The following is a 20,313-nucleotide window of genomic DNA, read 5'->3' on the forward strand; positions in this document are numbered from 1 at the left end:
TACAATTTTGTCTTTTAAAAAGCGTTTAGACAGTTACATGGGTAAGATGGGTATAAAGGGATATGGGCCAAATGCGGGCAATTGGGACTGGCTTCGGGATTTAGAAAAAAAGGGCGCATGAATAATTTGGGCCGAAGGGCCTGTTTCCATTCTTTAAACTTCTATAACTGTATGGCACGGTAGCACAGTGGTTAACACTCCTGCATCACAGCACCAGCGACCCATGTTCGATTCCCAGCTTGGGTCACTGTCTGTGTGGAGGGTGCACGTTCTCCCCGTGTCTGCGTGGGTTTCCTCTGAGTGCTCCGGTTTCCTCCCACACTCGAAAGATGTGCGGATTAAGTGGATTGGCCATGCTAAATTGTCCCTTAGTGTCAGGGGGGCTAGCTAGGGTAAATGCATGGGGTTTTGTGGATAGGGCCTGAGTGGAATTATGGTCGATGCAGACTCGAGAGGCTGAATGGCCTCCTTCTTCACTGTAGGGATTCTATGGATTCTCTGGAACTTTGCAAATACAACCTGAAATTATTAGGGAGCAGCGCTCCGAAAGCTCATGATTCCAAATAAGCCTGTTGGACTTTAACCTGGAGCTCTGAGACCTCTGCTGTGCCCACCCCAGTCAACGCCGGCCTCTCCACATCATGAATCACCTGGGCACGACTCATCGCATTATATCAATTTGAAATCAATTTACAATCTCATAAAAGTCAGAAATACCTAGAACGGAATAGTGAAACGATTTATTTCTTTAAATTACTATTTTTTCTGCGTGGTAGACTTGCCCTTGTTGAATACTGAAAAAACGGAATTGATGTGTCTTCCTTTATGTGATGCAGTGAGACCGACGCAAGGAGGGGAATCGAAAACAATTCTTTTACCCAAAAGAAAAAGAGTGTCTGATGTCAACAAAATAACCTCAAAAGTTGCTCTTTCCATGTTGAATGATTGCATGAACAATTTGAGGTGGCCAGGCAGTTTGTTGATGCATGAAAGTGCACCAGAGTAGCAGGATAATTTAAATTAAGTAAAACAGGTAAAAGTAAAGGAAGCCATGGTACATTTTGCGAATCATTCATTCTGAAGTGGCTGGCAAGCTCTGTGTATTTCCAGAAATCAGGTCTGTTCGTGATTTGGCAGAGAATCAACCAAGGTTAACTTCGGATTTTAGAGGAATTGTTGAAAGAGTAACTTTGGGGACACGGGACAAAGAAATGACTGAGCAACTGAATACTTACTTTGGTTCTGTCTTCACAAAAGAGGACACAAATCAGATGCCAGAAATGTTGGCGAATGCAAGATTTAGTGAGGGGGGAGAACTGAGGGAGATCAATTTTAGTAGAGAAATGGTGCTGGGAAAATTGAAGAGATTAAAGGCGGATAAATCCCCAGGGCCTGATAATCTACATCCCAGAGTACTTCAGGAAGTGACTCTCGAAATAGTGAATGCATTGGTGGTCATCTTCCCGGATTCTGTGAACAGGGAAACGGTTCCTGCAGATGGGAGGATAGCTAATGTCACTCCAATATCCAAAAAGGGAGGTAGAGAGAAAACAGGGAATTATAGGTCAGGAAGCTTAACATCGTGTTAGGAACAAAAGGATAGTGAGGGATAAAATTGGTCCTCTTGAAGACCAGAGTGGTAGACTGTGTATGGAACCAAAAGAGATGGGGGAGATACTAAATGGTTTTTTTGCATCCGTATTTACTGAGGAAACGGGCATGGAGTCTACGGAAATGGGGCAAACTGGTAGGGAGGCCATGGAACCTTTACAGATTAAAGGGGAGGAGGTACTTGCTGTCTTCAGGCAAATCAGAGTGGATAAATCCCCAGGACCGGACAGGGTATTCCCACGGACCTTGAGGGAAGCTAGTGTTGAACTTGCAGGGGCCCTGGCAGACATATTAAAAATGTCAGTATTCACGGGGGAGGTGCCGGATGATTGGAGGGTGGCTCATGTTGTTCCGTTGTTTAAAAAAGGTTCCAAAAGAAATCCAGGAAATTATCGGCCAGTAAGTTTGACGTCGGTGGTGGGCAACTTATTGGAAGGTGTGATACGGGATCGGATCTACAAATATTTGGATAGACAGGGACTTATTAGGGAGAGTCAACATGGCTTTGTGCGCGTTAGGTCATGTTTGACCAATCTATTAGAGTTTTTCGAGGAGGTTACCAGTGTTGTGGGAAAAATCCACCAGTAGTCAGACTTCGAGATTCAGAAAATACGATTTATTAAACGGAGCTCCGTGGAGAAAAGCGCTATGTTCATAGAACACTTTTTCTCAATTGTATACCGGGAGCGGTTCAAATTTATACCCTTTACACAATGGGTTAGACCGGTGATTCGAAGATTATCACATTTACAAGTATTTAGCATTTCATGAATGGGTACATTTCCCCATATTTACAAGAATACAAACAGGTATAGACATTTAGCATTTTATGAATGGGTCTATCAATGGCTAGTTTCGTCTTGTGCGGGTGCTAATCGGTTCCCTCGCATTCATATTTCCCGCCTTCCTCTAGCATTAATCTAAGCTCTTTGTTTAGGGGTTTCCTTATCTTAAAGATGTTTCGACCCTTGGCTTTGGCTTCCTGAGGTGTTTGTTTGCTATGAGTCACTGTCTGTACTTTGTAAGTGGTTTGTCTGTCAGGATTCTGGCTTGACGTTATTTCTGAAAAGCGGGAGCCTGTGGCTGTTTTTCTGGCTTCTTTCCCAGTTAACCCTGTGTGTGCCAGGCAGCCATTTCAGAGTGTGCTTTCTTGTATTGCCATTTTAAAGTGTGCCCCCCTTGTATTTTCCCCTTACAGTCCCTCCTGTTGGTCGGATTCTAGCTTGGACAATCCTCAGACCACCAATCATACATTCACATATACAGGTTCTCGTTCTTCTCTCCTTCTTTGCTTCCTTTGATGTCTTTATTTCTTCCTGTATCTTCATTTCTTCTGACGTCTTCGGGAATCTTCATTAGGGGTTCTTCTTCGATGTACACACTGGCTCCTGGCACAATTCTTGTCAACATTATTTTAAAACAGTCTTTAAGGCATCCCACAGTCAGACAACAGACAAGTATAATGACAACGAGTATAATCAACCCATGTAACAGGTACGATTCCCAGGATTCTCCCACCAGCCAAGCCAGCCAACTACCTCCTCTTGTGGGTCCCTGTCTAAAGTTATCGAGTTGCGTCCTGATGTCATTGATGACTTGTGTAATATTGTAAGACTCATCTGTGACATGGGTTATGCATTTGTCGCCTATGATGGCACATACTCCCCCTTGTTGTGCTAACTGGTAGTCCACTGCGTATCGTGTCTGCTGAGCATACAATCTTAACTCAGCCATTTCTTGGTTGACAGCCTCCAATGCTTTTGAAGTGCTGTTTCCCAGGATTGTTAGCCCACAAACAATATGGTTTCTATTCTTAGCTCCAATTACCCCGGCTGACCCCCCTAGAGATAAAGTTCCGAGGAACCCATACCCCAGTGAGGATCCCAATGTATTCGGGGTTTCCCAGTTAGCGCAGAATTCCCTGCTAATAGCCCGGGTCACTATTCTCCTCCTAATGTACCCCTTCTGAGGGCATGGAACAGTCAGTGGCCCGATTGTCCCTACCTCAAAACGGTTTGGGAGGTTTGGGGTTTCTGTCATGTAGGTACCATTGAAGAGGAATACATACCCCTTCTTAGCCCGGTAGCATTTAGTGTCCCGATTGTGAGTTTGCTCATACTGCCAATTGTTCAGTTCACTTAGCTTCCCGTTTGATCCCACCACCTGGTAAGTATCAAAGGGGTATGTCCATTTGGCAGAGCTTACGTGAGTCCCATTACATTTGCCCGCAAATAAGCTGTCTTCCCGCGGTTATATTTAAACATTTTCGTTCATCACAAATACAAATAATCCGTCCCTTGTTGATCCGACAATGTTGACGGACACACTGTGTCTGTACACAAGAATCATTCTTAGGGACTAAGGCATAGGCACATCCCCATCCCTGCCCCGTGAAACAAAGCGGATAGCTTGCAGTGTCTGGGCAAGCTTTTCCTCCCTCCTGTTGGGACCCCTTGCATGTAGGATTTGTGGGGTTTACAAGTCCCACACATCTCCCCTGTAAACCTCTTTTATATTTGCCAATTTGTCCCTTACAGGGTGTCTCTGATGTATCTACAGTATATAAGTCATGAGGGGTCCACCCAGGGGTGGCTACAAATAGGGCTTCTACAGATTGTGTTAATGGGTAACATACAGTTCGATTCCCATGTAAATGTATGTGGGCTTTGTAAAACAAGTTGTCTTCTAGCCCAGTCAGATTTACGGTTACCACAACACAAAATAATACAATTACATACGCGATTACATACATTTTCGCAACAGTTGTAACTTAATATTACACTTTTAATCTTTTACAGTTTACTTCGTTTATTAACCCGCGCACGCCGGCTCTTGCTTGCAGTCTTTGCCTGTGTCGAGGAAAGCAGTTCTGTTAGTTCATCAATTTAGCTACTTATCTCCTTTGTATAATTTCAGCTGCGTCCAGTGCTTCCAGACACCTTTCCCTCTTATGTCTATACAGACACAGGTGTCCCCACTAATTATAATTTCATATGGCCCATTCCACTTTGGTGCAAACCCTGGTTTGTCGGGTAGTGTTTTCACTAGGACGCGACTTCCCACTGTTGGGACGTCAGGGAGCATTTCCAGCTCTCTCTCTGCGTCTTTTATTTCCTGATTATCTCTTACCAATTTGCGCATCCCTTTTAGCTGGGTGCTCAGGTCCAGAACGTATCTCTTGATTTTATCTTTTAGTGGACCGACATCGGTCCCACCTGTTATGATGCTTTCTGGTAACTGCATCGCCCGTCCTGTCATTAGTTCATAAGGGGTTAATCCGGTGGTCCGGTTCGTGGTCGCCCTTAATTTCATTCGTATGGTGGGCAATACCTCTGTCCACCTTCTTCCTGATGTCTGCATGGCCTTAGCAAGTGCATTTTTTAGTGTTCTGTTCATACGTTCTACCATTCCAGAGCTCTGCGGGTGGTAGGGGATGTGAAATTTTTGTTTTATCCCCATTAATTGGCACACTGTTTTTATTACCTTTCCAGTGAAGTGCGTTCCCTGGTCCGAATCAATTTGTAGGGGTACCCCCCATCTTGGGATTACCTCTTCTGCCAATATTCTGGCCACTGTGGTGGCCGTGCAGTTAGAAGTTGGGAATGCTTCTACCCACCGGGTGAATTGGTCTATGATGACCAGACAGTAAGTTTTGCCATGGGACTGTGGCAGTGGTCCTGTAAAATCCAGTTGTAGATGTTCCCAGGGTCCCTTGGGTCTCGGCTGGTGTCCCATTTTAATTTTTATGGGTCTGCCAGGGTTGTGTTGCGCGCACGTCACGCATCGGTGACAGTGTCGGGCAATATCCTTTCCCATTCCCTTCCACCACCACTCCTTTCCGATATTAGTGATCATGGCCTCTCTACCCACATGTGAGAGTCCATGATGTAATCCCAATAGGGTGTTTTGTATGCACTCTGGTGCTATTACCTTATCTTCTCGTCTCCAAATGTTATCTGTCCCCTTGACTGCTCCCTGCGCTTCCCACTTCTCTTTTTCTTCCTTTGGGGTATCCTCATGTAAACCCTGAATGTCTACTTCGGCTTCTGTTGGTTCTATTGTTGCTATGGGTAATTCGTCAATTGTTTCCTGCTCTAGGGCTATCTGTGCTGCCCTATCTGCGGTTTGGTTTCCTTTGAAATTTAGCCAGTCGGGGCTATCTCTTCCGGGTTCCTTCTGGTGCGCTTTAATTTTTATTACTGCGGCTTCTCTAGGTCTCTCGCTAGCTCTTAATAACGCCTCAATTCTCTGCTGGTGCTTGATAGGGGTTCCCCCTGTCGTTATGAACCCCCTCCTTCCCCAAGCTGTCATATAATCATGTATGACTCCGAAGGCATAGCGACTGTCTGAATAAATGTTTACCGCTTTACCCTCGGACAACTCAAGTGCCTGGGTGAGTGCCACCAGTTCTGCCACTTGTGCAGACAAGCTTCCGTCAATTCTTCCTGACCTCACTGTTTCTAGCTTACTATTTACGACTGCCCATCCTGTTCGGGGTGATCCCTCCACATATTTACGTGACCCATCCACAAAGAGGGTCTCTTCCGCTGTTACCAGGGGCATGTCCTTTATCCTTCCTTCTCCTTCTCCTGCATCCACATCCCCACAATTGTGGGGTTCTCCTTCATCTAAGATTCCTTCTGCTGGGTTATTTCCCGTATCCCTTATTATTGTTACGGACTTACTGGGAGGTAAGAGGACAGCTTCCCATTTAGCCCTTCTCATGTTGGAGACTGACTTTAGTTTTCCTGTGTTTAACATTTCCACCAAGGTGTGTTTGGTGTGGAGGATTATGTTCCCTGTCATGATTACTGGCTCGCTAACCTTTACAGCCCATGCGGCGCAATCCAAGGCGGCTATGCACCTTGGCAGTCCAGTGACTACCGGCCCCTCTGCGGTGGAATAATACCCTATGGGTCTCCTTCTGTCGCCATGGTCCTGTGTCACTATTGCGGAATAGAACCCTTCCTCATTATTACAATAAATATGGAAGTCTTTGTTAAGATCGGGTAAGCCTAGTCCGGGGGCTGATATTAGTTCTGTTTTTAATTTAGTGTAAGCTTCTTCTTGCTCGGGTCCCCACTCTACGGGGTCTAAAGCTGGCTTCCCCCCTTTAACGAGTCTTTGTATGGGTTCTGCGAGTTTTGTGAACCCTGGGATGAAACTCCGACTGTAGTTGAATAGTCCTAGCACCTTTCTAACCCCTCTTATATTAACCGGCCGCGGCATCTGTTGTATTGCCTCTTTCCTGTCCGCCGGCATTTCTTTAAGTCCTTGGGATATAAGGTGCCCTAGGTATAGGACCTGGGACTTCCCGATCTGCGCCTTTTTGGGGCTGACTTTTAACCCTGCGGCTTTTAATTCGCTCAGTACTAGGTATAGGGCTTCTTGATGTCCTGACTTGGACTCTGAAGCTATTAGGATGTCGTCTACATATTGTAAGGTCGTGTTACCCTCTGGCAGTTCTACCCTATTTAGGATGTCACTCATCACTCGATGGAATATAGCGGGGCTGTTGTGGAATCCCTGTGGTAAACGGGTCCAGGTGTACTGCTTGTCCCCTACTGTAAATGCAAATTTGTCTTGGGATTCAGGATCCAAGGGTAAGGACCAGAATCCATTAGCTATGTCCAGTACTGTAAATATTTTATGCACCTGTGACAGTCCATTCAGGATTGTCGAAGGGCTTGCTACAATGGGGTGCAGTTTGGACGTGACTTTATTAAGTCCAGTGTAATCTATCGTGAGCCTATAGCTCCCGTCAGGTTTACTCACTGGCCATGTTGGGGAGTTAGTGGTGCTCGTGGCTTCTCTCAGGATCCCCTTTTTCACTAACCCTTTCACGATCTCTACTACAGCTTTCTCTGCTTCTGGTTTAATTGGGTACTGCCTGTGTGGCTTATGCTCTGGTCCCGGTACCTTTATTGGGTCTGTTTTGGTTAACCCGGTATCTAACTTTGTCTCAGCCCATACTCCGGGAACGGAAGCACAAATGGCTCCGAACCCTCCTGTCTCTAACTCCCATTTTCTGGTGGTGACTGTGGCCACCTTAATGGTCTCGAGGTGGCTTGTGAGTTTCCCCATTTTAATTTTTCGACCGTCCTGTCTTGGCCAAATCAATTCTCCCTTCCCACAATCTATCAAGATCTCATATTCTTTCATTAAATCATTCCCCATTATGGTTCCCTCGTTATTTCTGCACACATAGAACTTCATTGGGATATATAGATTGTTTATTTCTACTAACGTGGTCTCGCTAAGGTAGGCGGGAGTTTTGTTCCCTCCTATCCCGGTCAGATAAATCATTTTATTCGTAGTGGGTAAGGGTAGGTCGGTAACGGATATGGATGCCCCTGTGTCCACTAGCATCTCGCATTGTCTGCCCCCTACCAGTGCTGACACATAAATCCTTCCCTCCTTTTTACCCTTGTGGACGGGGGCTGCAGACCGTCAATCTTGCTGGCCCTGGGTGTCCTTTTGTTCCTGGGGTTCAGCTGGGGACGTGGATTGGGCTGGGGGTCTCCCATGCTTATGCCAACATACGGCTTCCGTATGTCCGTGTCTTTTACAGTGGCTGCAATGCTTACCACTGTTCCGAGTTTTGCTCTTTCTCCGTGGAGTCCCGCAATCCCTCGCAAAGTGCCCCTGTCGTCCACAATTGTGGCAGATCAATCTGGGTTTTGTTTCACTCTCATCACTGTAGGCTGCTACCCTTTCTAACCTTGCTCTTGCCTGTGGTTTCTCTTCCGCTGGGACGCCGCCAGCCCACTCCACTAGCTCATCGTAATTTTGGGACATGATCACTCCCATTTTTAGGATGGTCTGGTGGGCACTAGAGAGTCCCTCCTTAAAAGCTTGGATGAATGCTCGATCTCCTCGCCCTGGGTCCACTTGTCCTGAGCACTCTTGGTATATTCGGAACAATCGTTCCCCGTACTCAGAGGCTCCTTCCCCTTTAAGCTGCTTTGTGGTGGTGATTCTGCTCCAATTAGTGGGGGCATTCCCTAAGACCCTCTGAATTTCTTCCTTAAACCGTAAGAAGGGTGGTTGTTGGGTATCTATTTCTGCTGTTAGGGGGATTACGTGTGTCCACCGTCCCCCACTATAATCCTGCGCTATAGGGGAAGCGGGTCCACCTACTACCTGTCTCCATTTATCCGCTGGACAGGCTGCCCTGACCAGTTGGTGTATGTCTCTTAGGTGTAATTGATGTCCTACCCAGATTGTGTCTAATTCCTCCCAGAATGTGGTGTTCGCGCTTCTGGTTTGTAATTTGCCCAGGGAAGCCATTATCTGCTGTCTTTCCCCTGGGGTAAAGGGTTTATAATTTGCCTTGGGTCGCGCTGCGGTTCCCCCCCTAGTTATGGGCGCTAAGTTATGTTCCAGCTGTTCCCACTCTCCTGAGGGTGCCGTTGGCCCTTGCTGGGTAGACTCATAAGAGGGCAGAGGATCAGTTTCTCCTCCCTCTTGCCTTTCTAAAACCTGATTTCGTTTTTCCAATTCCCTCACTTGGGATTCTAGTTCTCTAATTCTTTCTTTGTCCTCTCTCCATTTCCTTGTAGAGGCAATTGTTTGTTCAATTAGACCTGCTAACTGATGTGTTAACATTATTCCTATTTTCTTCGTTCTGTTTCTTTTTACTTTATCTATCCACTTTCTCTGCTGCTCTAAGGTTTGAGAAGTATCCCAGCCATCCTTTTGCATTCTCTTTATTAACTCCTTCCTGTCTGTCATGTAGATTTCAATCAGGGAACCTGCAGATCCCCTTTTAACTTCACTATCTGCCATTTCGCAGATTTCACTAACCCCGGCCACGATTATTCTTTAGTAAAGTGTGCTAACTACCGTAGGGACTTCACTACCCCCGGCCACTATTACTACTCTTAGCAAAGTGTGTTAACTACCGTAGGGACTTCACTACCCCCGGCCACTATTGCTATTCTCACACCGTGTTTTACTGCCGTTACAGGGTTTTAAGTTATACTCACGGCTTCCACGATTACCACTTCGGCAATGTGCTTCTCCACCGGATTTCGGTTTAGGTCAGAGTTGATCAAACTCCTGTTCCGCCCCGCTTTTCACCACATTGACAGTACAGTTTCCAACTTTTCAATAACTTTCATGCAATCAGCTGGCACCTCTGCGTCTGTTCGCCACTACAGAGGGTGATGTTAAACCGACTTCTGCCCTTTTGTGCTTCACAATCCTTTAGTGCCCTTGGTGTCTCTCACTCACTTCAATTCCTGACCTTCACGTGGCAGATTTCTGCTCTTAATAGCCAGTCTAAGGCAGAGGTTTTGAGACAGGCACTACCTTGTCCTTTTGTTGATCAGCACAAATCACAGTAATTCTTATTCCTATCAGCAGTTAGTACTTATCACTATAACAAATATTATCACAAATAAACAGTACAAATGTTTCCCCCTTGTAAACCGTATTTCCTGATCCAGTCTGACTGTCACAGATTCCGCGATCTCTACCCCGGTTGCGACCGTGACCAATCGATCTCACCAGTAATAGGATCCTAGCCGACTACGCCAATTGTTGTGGGAAAAATCCACCAGTAGTCAGACTTCGAGATTCAGAAAATACGATTTATTAAACGGAGCTCCGTGGAGAAAAGTGCTATGTTCATAGAACACTTTTTCTCAATTGTATACCGGGAGCGGTTCAAATTTATACCCTTTACACAATGGGTTAGACCGGTGATTCGAAGATTATCACATTTACAAGTATTTAGCATTTCATGAATGGGTACATTTCCCCATATTTACAAGAATACAAACAGGTATAGACATTTAGCATTTTATGAATGGGTCTATCAATGGCTAGTTTCGTCTTGTGCGGGTGCTAATCGGTTCCCTCACATTCATATTTCCCGCCTTCCTCTAGCATTAATCTAAGCTCTTTGTTTAGGGGTTTCCTTATCTTAAAGATGTTTCGACCCTTGGTTTTGGCTTCCTGAGGTGTTTGTTTGCTATGAGTCACTGTCTGTACTTTGTAAGTGGTTTGTCTGTCAGGATTCTGGCTTGACGTTATTTCTGAAAAGCGGGAGTCTGTGGCTGTTTTTCTGGCTTCTTTCCCAGTTAACCCTGTGTGTGCCAGGCAACCATTTCAGAGTGTGCTTTCTTGTGCTGCCATTTTAAAGTGTGCCCCCCTTGTATTTTCCCCTTACACCAGGAAAGTGGATGAAGGGAAGGCGGTGGATGTTGTCTACCTGGATTTCAGCAAGGCCTTTGACAAGGTCCCTCATGGGAGGTTAGTTCGGAAGGTTCAGTCGCTAGGTATACATGGGGAGGTAGTAAATTGGATTAGACACTGGCTCAATGGAAGAAGACAGAGAGTGGTTGTGGAGGATTGCTTCTCTGAGTGGAGGCCTGTGACTAGTGGTGTGCCGCAGGGATCGGTGTTGGGTCCATTGTTGTTTGTCATCTATATCAATGATCTGGATGATAATGTGGTCAATTGGATCAGCCAGTTTGCTGATGATACAAAGATTGGAGGTGTAGTGGACAGTGAGGAAGGTTTTCAAAGCTTGCAGAGGGATTTGGACCAACTAGAAAAATGGGCTGAAAAATGGCAAATGGAATTTAACGCAGACAAGTGTGAGATATTGCACTTTGGAAGGACAAATCAAAGTAGAACGTACAGGGTAAATGGTAGGACTCTGAAGAGTGCAGTTGAACAGAGGGATCTGGGAATACAGGTACAGAATTCCCTAAAAGTGACGTCACAGGTGGATAGGGTCGTAAAGAGTGCCTTTGGTACATTGGCCTTTATAAATCGGAGTATCGAGTATAAAAGTTGGAGTGTTATGATAAGGTTATATAAGGCATTGGTGAGGCCGAATTTGGAGTATTGTGTACAGTTTTGGTCACCTAGTTACAGGAAGGATGTAAATAAGATTGAAAGAGTGCAGAGAAGGTTCACAAGGATGTTGCCGGGACTTGAGAAGCTGAGTTACAGAGAGAGATTGAATAGGTTGGGACTTTATTCCCTGGAGCGTAGAAGATTGAGGGGAGATTTGATAGAGGTGTATAAGATTTTGATGGGTATAGATAGAGTGAATGCAAGCAGGCTTTTTCCGCTGAGGCTAGGGGAGAAAAGAACCAGAGGGCATGGGTTAAGGGTGAAAGGAGAAAAGTTTAAAGGGAATATTAGGGGGGGCTTCTTCACGCAGAGAGTGGTGGGAGTGTGGAATGAGCTGCCAGATAAAGTGGTAAATGCGGGGTCACTTTTAACATTTAAGAAAAACTTGGACGGGTTCATGGATGAGAGGGATATGGTCCAAGTGCAGGTCAGTGGGACTAGGCATAGAATGGTTCGGCACAGACAAGAAGGGCCAAAAGGCCTGTTTCTGAGCTGTAATTTTCTATGGTTCTATCGGTAGTAGGGAAAATTCTCAAATCCATTATGAAGGACTCTATAGCAGAGCATTTAGAAAGCAGCGTCAGGATCAAACAGAGTCAGCATAGATTTATGAAGGGGAAATCATGCTTGACAAATCTGTTGGAATTCTTTGAAGATGTAACTCGTAGAGTTGCCAAGGGGGTGCTAGTAGATGTGGTGTATTTGGACTTTCAGAAAGCGTTAGACAAAGTCCCGCACAAGAGAATATCATGCAAGATTAAAGTGCAAAGGATTGGAGAAAGTGTATTGAGATGGATAGAAAACTGGTTGGCAGAGAGGAAACAAAGAGTAGGAATTAATGGGTGCTTTTCAAATTGGCAGCCAGTAACTAGTGGGGCGCCACAGGAATCAGTGCTGGGACCCCAGCTATTCACAATATATATTAATGATTTGGTTGAGGGAACAAAATGTAACATCTTAAAGTTTGCAGATGATACCAAGTTGAGTGGAGGGTGAACTGTGACGAGGACGCAGGGATCCTTCAGCATGATCTGGACAGGTTGGGTGAGTGGGCTAATCAATGGCAGGTGCAGTATAATTTGGATATATAGAACAAAGAACAAAGAAAATTACAGCACAGGAACAGGCCCTTCGGCCCTCCAAGCCTGCACCGACCATGCTGCCCGACTTAACTAAAACCCCCTACCCTTCTGGGGACCATATCTCTCCATTCCCATCCCATTCATGTACTTGTCAAGACGCCCCTTAAAAGTCACTACCGTATCCGCTTCCACTGCCTCCCCCGGCAACAAGTTCCAGGCACCCACTGCTCTCTGTGTAAAAAGTCTGCCTCGTACATCTCCTTTAAACCTTGCCCCTCGCACCATAAAACTATGCCCCCTAGTAATTGACTCTTCCACCCTGGGAAAAAGCTTCTGACTATCCACTCTGTCCATGCCTCTCATAATCTTGTAGACTTTTATCAGGTCTCCCCTCAACCTCCATCGCTCCAGTGAGAACAAACCAAGTTTCTCCAACCTCTCCTCATAGCTAATGCCCTCCATACCAGGCAACATCCTGGTAAATCTTTTCTGTACCCTCTCCAAAGCCTCCACATCCTTCTGGTAGTGTGGGGACCAGAATTGAACACTATATTCCAAGTGCAGCCTAACTAAGGTTCTATAAAGCTGCAGCATGACTTGCCAATTTTTAGACTCAGTACCCCGGCCGATGAAGGCAAGCATGCCGTATGCCTTCTTAACTACCTTCTCCAATTGCATTGCCACTTTCAGTGACTGTGTACCTGTACACCCAGATCCCTTTGCCTATCAATACTCTTAAGAGTTCTGACATTTACTGTATATTTCCTATCTGTATTAGAGCTTCCAAAATGCATTACCTCACATTTATCCAGATTAAACTCCATCTGCCAACCCTCCGCCCAAGTCTCCAACTGATCTATATCCTGCTGTATCCTCTGATTGTCCTCATTGCTATCTGCAAATCCACCAACCTTTGTGTCGTCCGCAAACTTACTAATCAATCCAGTTACATTTTCCTCCAAATCCAAAAAATATGTGATATTTATTCACTTTGGAAGCAAAAACAAGAAGGCAGATTACGACCTGAATGGCTGTAAATTGGGAGAGGGGAGTGTGCAGCGGGACCTGTGTGTTCTTGTGCGTCAGACGCTGAAGGTAAGCACGCAGGTGCGACAGATGGTAAAGAAGGCAAATGGCATGTTGGCCTTCATTGTGAGAGGTTTTGAATACAGGTGCAGAGATGCGTTGTTGCAATTATACAGAAACTTAGTGAGGCCACACCTCGAGTATTGTGTGCAGTTTTGGTCTCCTTTTCTGAGGAAGGATGTTCTTGCTCTCGAGGGAGTGCAGCGAAGGTTTACCAGGCCGATTCCGGGGATGGTGGGACTGATGTATGAGGAGAGATTGACTAGGTTAGGTTTTTTTTCCATGAGCTCAGATGAATGAGGGGGGATCTCACAGAGACTTATAAAATTCTAACAGGACGAGACAGGGTAGATGCAGGGAGGATATCCCCAATGGTGGGGGGAGTCCAGAACCAGGAGTAACAGTCTGAGGATTCGGGATAGACCATTTGGGACGGAGGTGAGGAGATATTCCTTCACCCAAAGAGTGGTGAGCCTGTGGAATTCATTACCACAGGAAGTAGCTGATACCAAAATATTGAATGTATTCAAGAGGCAGCGAAAGAAAGCACTTGGGGCGAGTGCGATCAAAGGTTATGGGGAGAAAGCAGGATTAGGCCATTGAGTTGGATGATCAACCATGATCATAATAAATGGCGGAGCAGGCTCGAAGGGCCAAATGGCCTCCTCCTGCTCCTATCTTCTGTGTTTGTAGAATGACTTGCGAAAGTGGGATTAGATGAACCAGAGCAGACGAGATCTGATTGAGCCGTCCACAGTAGTGCAGAGTTTCATACAGCATCCAGGGAAGATGTATTTTGAATGATAAATGGTGTGAAAACTTCAAGGCACATGTTTGGGATCAAATGAAACGAGAAAATTTTTTCTCTAGACTCGATTTTGAGGCCATCAGATGTCGAACAAAGCTTTATTGCCAATAAATCACTTATCAGTTACAGTGGAGAAAATGCAACAGTCAACCTTCAGATGGAATCAGGGGAGGAATATAAATTTTCTGATGACCAGTTCAACTGAATGAGGGATTTTGGGGTCTGCTATGAAGTATTGTCGTGCAAACATTTCATCAGCCTGAGAAGCTGGATGATGCCTTTAGTAAAAGCAAATGACCCTTTGTCAGAGCTGGACAAACTTTCATCTGGACTCGAAACGTCAGCTCTTTTCTCTCCTTACAGATGCTGCCAGACCTGCTGAGATTTCCCAGCATTTTCTCTTTTAGACGATGTCTTTGTTTAATATTCCATCCTGAAAGAAGACAAACATTGATCTTTGACACGTTGTTTCAACATTTCGAGGAAGTAATTTTGACCTTAATTTTCAAAATTGAAGTGATTTGTGTGATATATTTGCAAAGACTGTGGGAAAGAGAATTAAGCTGATTGGAAAAGCTGCTCTATGAGATGGGAGAACAGGAAAAGACCATTCTGTTCCTTGTCTTCTGCATCATTCCTGGTGTTATGCATTCATGTTTAGCTTGAACAGATATTTAATCCCCTTCTTCAACTCTTCTCTAAATTTTCTCTGTGTTAGCCCATAGATACATGTGTTGGTAGAGCAGCTCAGGAGTTGCAGCATGAAGCCAAACTGCTGGGCTACATACACTGGGTTGTTCAATGTTCTGTCTCCATAATTGTAATTTTGAACTTGCCAATTTACGGAATGCACCACATAAGTCATCCATAGCAAAATGAAATTGGCTGATAGAGCAAAAAGCAAGATCATGGACTTTCTCCTGCTCTCCATTTCTGGGTCATTCTGCTTCTCGGGGTTGTTCTGGAGTCTCCTACGAATTCGATTTGCTGCTACAATATGACGAATAGTTAAAGCATTGAACAACAAGATTAAACCGATTGGCAGTAGAGGTGTTAAGATACTATCAAACAACTCATATATCTTCCAGAAGGTTGAAGTCTGATATTCTGCTTTTACTACGCAGTACCAAGGCAAATTGTCAATTATAAAGGCAGGTTCATAGACAGTATAAAATGGAATGCTTCTCAAAAAGGCTACCACTGCTATTGTGGCTATCAGCACCTTTGCCGTTCTCTCGGTGCAATATTTTATTTTGAACTTCTGACAACAAATGGCAATAAAGCGATCAAAGGTGAAAGCTACTGTGAACCAGACGGAGCAATCCAGGGCAGCTACATTAACAACAAATGTGATAGAGCAGACAGGAGTTAAGAACAAGAAGCTCATTGGCAAATACATATTATTAATCCGTTTTAATATGACGTCAATGATAACTATGATCAGATCTGCTGCTGCCATGGCGACAAGATAATGCGTGGTGCATTTGGCGAGACCACACTTTCCTCGGGATAAAATCGCAATCGCCACCACGTTAACTGCAACACAAAATCAAAACAAATAATTGTTAAGGATCCACTGATAGTTTATGTTTCGCAAAAACAGTATGTGTGAAGCAAAATGCAATGTAATGTTAGCACACACGGACCTCTGCATTTCTATGATTAAGGATGGTAAATTGAACCAAAGTCAACTCAGACTGATACAGACCAGTTTCACGGGAAATTGGGTTTTAGGAGATAAGAATGGTTGAAAATGAGTGAGTTGGTAATTAACAACACCCACAATGATACGGCACTACATTAATTCGTAGATTCATAGAATCCGTGCTGGGCAGAAGGAGGCCATTCAGCCCATCGAGCCTGCACTGTGAGGCAGGATAACTAACCACTGTGCCACAGTGTCATCCTTAATCGATTAGCTGCGCTGGTGTGTCCGGGATGCTGATTTCTTTTCTGTCGGGACGTGAGGTGCCATGGGTGAGATCCTAAATGAATATTTCTCAACAGTATTTACTGTTGAGAAAAGCATGGATGTTAGGGAAGTTGGAGAATGCTGTCTTGAGGAGTGTACATATTACAGAGAAGGAGGTGCTGGAAGTCTTAAAAGTGCATCAAGGTAGATAAATCCGGAGGACCTGATGAGGTCTATCCCAGGACATTGTGGGAGGCTAGAGAGGAAATTGCGGGTGTCCTAGTTGAGATATTTGAATCATCGATAGTCACAGGTGAGGTGCCTGAAGATTGGAGAGTGGCAAATGTGCCTTTGTTTAAAAAGGGCTGCAGGGAAAAGCCTGGGAACTACAGGCCAGTGAGCCTCACATCTGTGGTGGGTAAATTGTTGGGAGATATTTTGAGAGACAGGATCTACAGTCATTTAGAGACTCAAGGACTGATCAGGGACAGTCAGCATGGATTTGTGAGTGGAAAATCATGCCGCACAAATTTGATTGAGTTTTTTGAAGGAGTAACCAAGAAGGTAGATGAGGGCAGTGCAGTTGATGTTGTCTACATGGACTTTAGCAAGGCCTTTGACAAGGTACCGCATGATAGGTTGTTGCATAAGGTTAAATCTCACAGGATCCAGTGTGAGGTAACTAAATGGATACAAAATTGGCTTGATGACAGAAGCCAGAGGGTGGTTGTAGAGAGTTGTTTTTCAAACTGGAGGCCTGTGACCAGTGGTGTGCCTCAGGGATTGGTGCTGGGTCCACTGTTATTTGCCATTGATATTAATGATTTGGATGAGAATATAGGAGGCATGGTTGGTAAGTTTGCAGAAGACACCAAGATTGGTGGCATAGTGGACAGTGAATAAGGTTATCTCGGGATCTTGATCAATTGGGCAGTGGGCTGACGAATGGCAGATGGAGTTTAATTTAGATAAATGCGAGATGATGCATTTTGGTAGATTGAACCAGGGCAGGACTTACTCAGTTAATGGGAGGGCATTGGGGAGAGTTACAGAACAAAGAGATCCAGGGATATAGGTTCATAGCTCCTTGAAAGTGGAGTCACAGGTGGACAGAGTGGTGAAGAAGGCATTCAGCATGCTTGGTTTCATTGCTCAGAACATTGAATACAGGAGTTGGGACGTCTTGTTGAAGTTGTACAAGACATTGGTAAGGCCACACTTGGAATACTGTGTACAGTTTTGGTCACCCTATTATAGAAAGAATATTATTGAACTAGAAAGAGTGCAGAAGAGATTTACTAGGATGCTACCTGGACTTAATTGTTTGAGTTATAAGGAGAGGCTGGATGGACTGGGACTTTTTTCTCTGGAGCGTAGAAGGTGATCTTATAGAGGTCTATGAAATAATTAGGGGCATAGATCAGTTAGATAGTCAATATCTTTTCCCAAAGGTAGGGGAGTGTAAAACCACAGGGCATAGGTTTAAGGTGAGAGGAGAGAGATACAAAAGGGTCCAGAGGAGCAATGTTTTCACCCAGAGGGTGGTGAGTGTCTGGAACAAGCTGCCAGAGGTGGTAGTAGAGGTGGGTGAAAGTTGTCTTTTAAAAAGCGGTTAGACAGTTACATGGGTACGATGGGTATAGAGGGATATGGGCCAAATGCGGGCAATTGGGATTAGCTTAGGGGTTTAAAAAAAAGGACGGCATGGACACGTTGGGCCGAAGGGCCTGTTTCCATGCTGTAAATGTCTATGTCTATGACTCTATGACGTGCTGCAATGTCACCGGCTTGGGTCACTGTCTGTGTGGAGTTTGCACGTTCTCCTCGTGTCTGCGTGGGTTTCCTCCGGGTGCTCCGGTTTCCTCCCACAGTCCAAAGATGTGCGGGTTAGGTTGATCGGCCATGCTAAAAAAAAAATTGCCCTTAGTGTCCTGTGATGCGTAGGTTAGAGGGATTAGGGGTAAATCTGTAGGGATATGGGGGTAGGGCCTGGGTGGGATTGTGGTCGGTGCAGACTCGATGGGCCGAATGGCCTCTTTCTGTACTGTAGGGTTTCTATGATTCTATGTTTTCTGGGGCAGCAAAAGAGAAAGTCCCAATGACTGGTAATCAAAGTAAATGTCACAGTTATAGAAACAGAGAGGCGTTTCTGTGGGTGTGGGTGTAAGATGGTATGTTTCCTCCGCAGTGCCAGGATTATGAACATCAATTAATTGTTGCAGGATATTCTGAGAGGTGGAAAGTGTAAACAGAACGGGCAAATGTCTTTATGCACCAAGGAATTACAAAAGAGTAGGGAAATTTTCCAGTCGAACAAATATACAAGTGCTGTATCTAAATGCATGAAGCATTTGGAACAAAATTAATGAGTGATTGGCACAAATAGAAACAAAAGGGTATGAGTTGGTGGTGATTGTGGAGACATAGTTACAAGGAGACCAGTTCTAGGGATTGAGCATCCAAGGGTGCTCAGAACTTTGGAAAGATAGACTGAAAGGAAAAGGAGATGGTGTAGCTTTGCGGGTGAAGAAAGGGATCAGGGCTGGAATGAGAAATAAGCACGGGGAGATCAAGATCTGGAATCAGTCTGGGTAGAAATAAGAAATGGCAAATGGAAGAAGTCCCCAAGCAGTAGTTCCACAGTGGGGGACAGTACAAACCAGGAAACACTGAGGGCTTGCAAGAAAGGTATGGCAATAATCATGGGTGATTTTAATATGCACATAGATTGGAAAAATCAAATTGGCAAGGGTAGCCTGGAGGCAGAGTTCAGTGAATGTATTAGAGATTGTTTCTTGGAACAGGATGTTGTGGAACCAACCAGGGAGCAGGCTACTCTGGATTTGGTATTGTGTAATGAGGAGGGATTTATTGATGACCTCATAGTTAAGGATCCTCTCTGGAGTAGTGACCAAAGTATGAAAGTATTCCAAATGCAGTTGCGGGTGAGAAAGTGGAATCCTACACTAGCGTTTTGGAATTAAACAAAGGAAATTACATCGGCTTGAGGACAGATTTGGCCCCACTAGAGTGGGCAGGAAGGCTAAAAGGTCGGACAGTGTATGAGCAGTGGGATTTATTTAGATACTCAATTCTTCACAACTAAAATGTATCCCAGTGAGGAAGAAAGATGGTGGGGGGGGGGGGGGGGGGGTAAAAAAAACATCTACGGCTAAACAAGGAGGTCAAGGACAATACAAAGACAAAAACTAAGGTATACCATATTTCAAAGGCCAGAAGCAGGCCAGAAGATTGGGAAACTTTCAAACATAAACAAAGGGATACTAAAAAAGTAATAAAAAGAGCGAAGGTAAATTATGAAAGAAGACTAGTGCAAAATATCAAAAAGGATAGCAAAATCTTCTATAAGTATATAAAAGGGAAGAGAGTCGCTGGGGGTGAATGTTGGTCCCTTGGAAGATGAAACCAGAGAGTTAATAGTGGGGAACACTGAAACGGCAGAGGTGCTAAATCAATACTTCATGGAGTCATCGAGTCATAGAGGTTTACCACATGGAAACAGGCCCTTCGGCCCAAATTGTTCATGCTGCCCTTTTTTTTAAACCCCTAAACTAGTCCCAGTTGCCCGCATTTGGCACATTTCCCTCTATACCCATCTTACCCATGTAACTGTCTCAACACTTTTTAAAAGACAAAATTATACCCGCCTCTACTACTACCTCTGGCAGCTTGTTCCAGACACTCACCACCCTCTGGATGAAAACATTGCTCCTCTGGACCCTTTTGTATCTCTCTCCTCTCACCATAAACCTATGCCCTGTGGTTTTACACTCCCCTACCTTTGGGAAAAGATATTGACTATCTAACTGATCTATGCCCCTAATTATTGCATAGACCTCTATAAGAGCACCTTCTACGCTCCAGAGAAAAAAGTCCCAGTCCATCCAGCCTCTCCTTATAACTCAAACAATTAAGTCCAGGTA

General features: G+C 44.8%; 1 protein-coding gene across 1 annotated transcript; it reads right to left on the reverse strand.

Annotated features, from left to right (window-relative positions):
* Positions 1-15,100: 15,100 nt before the first annotated feature.
* LOC144486017 (putative G-protein coupled receptor 139) lies at positions 15,101-15,993 on the reverse strand (the record flags this gene model as incomplete). The annotated part of the gene is made up of 1 exon (XM_078204126.1): positions 15,101-15,993. A coding segment is annotated over one exon (893 nt), but the record flags the coding sequence as incomplete, so codon positions are not given.
* Positions 15,994-20,313: the final 4,320 nt, after the last annotated feature.

This window comes from Mustelus asterias, unplaced genomic scaffold, assembly GCF_964213995.1.
Source record: "Mustelus asterias unplaced genomic scaffold, sMusAst1.hap1.1 HAP1_SCAFFOLD_270, whole genome shotgun sequence".
NCBI classification, from domain to species: Eukaryota; Metazoa; Chordata; class Chondrichthyes; order Carcharhiniformes; family Triakidae; genus Mustelus; species Mustelus asterias.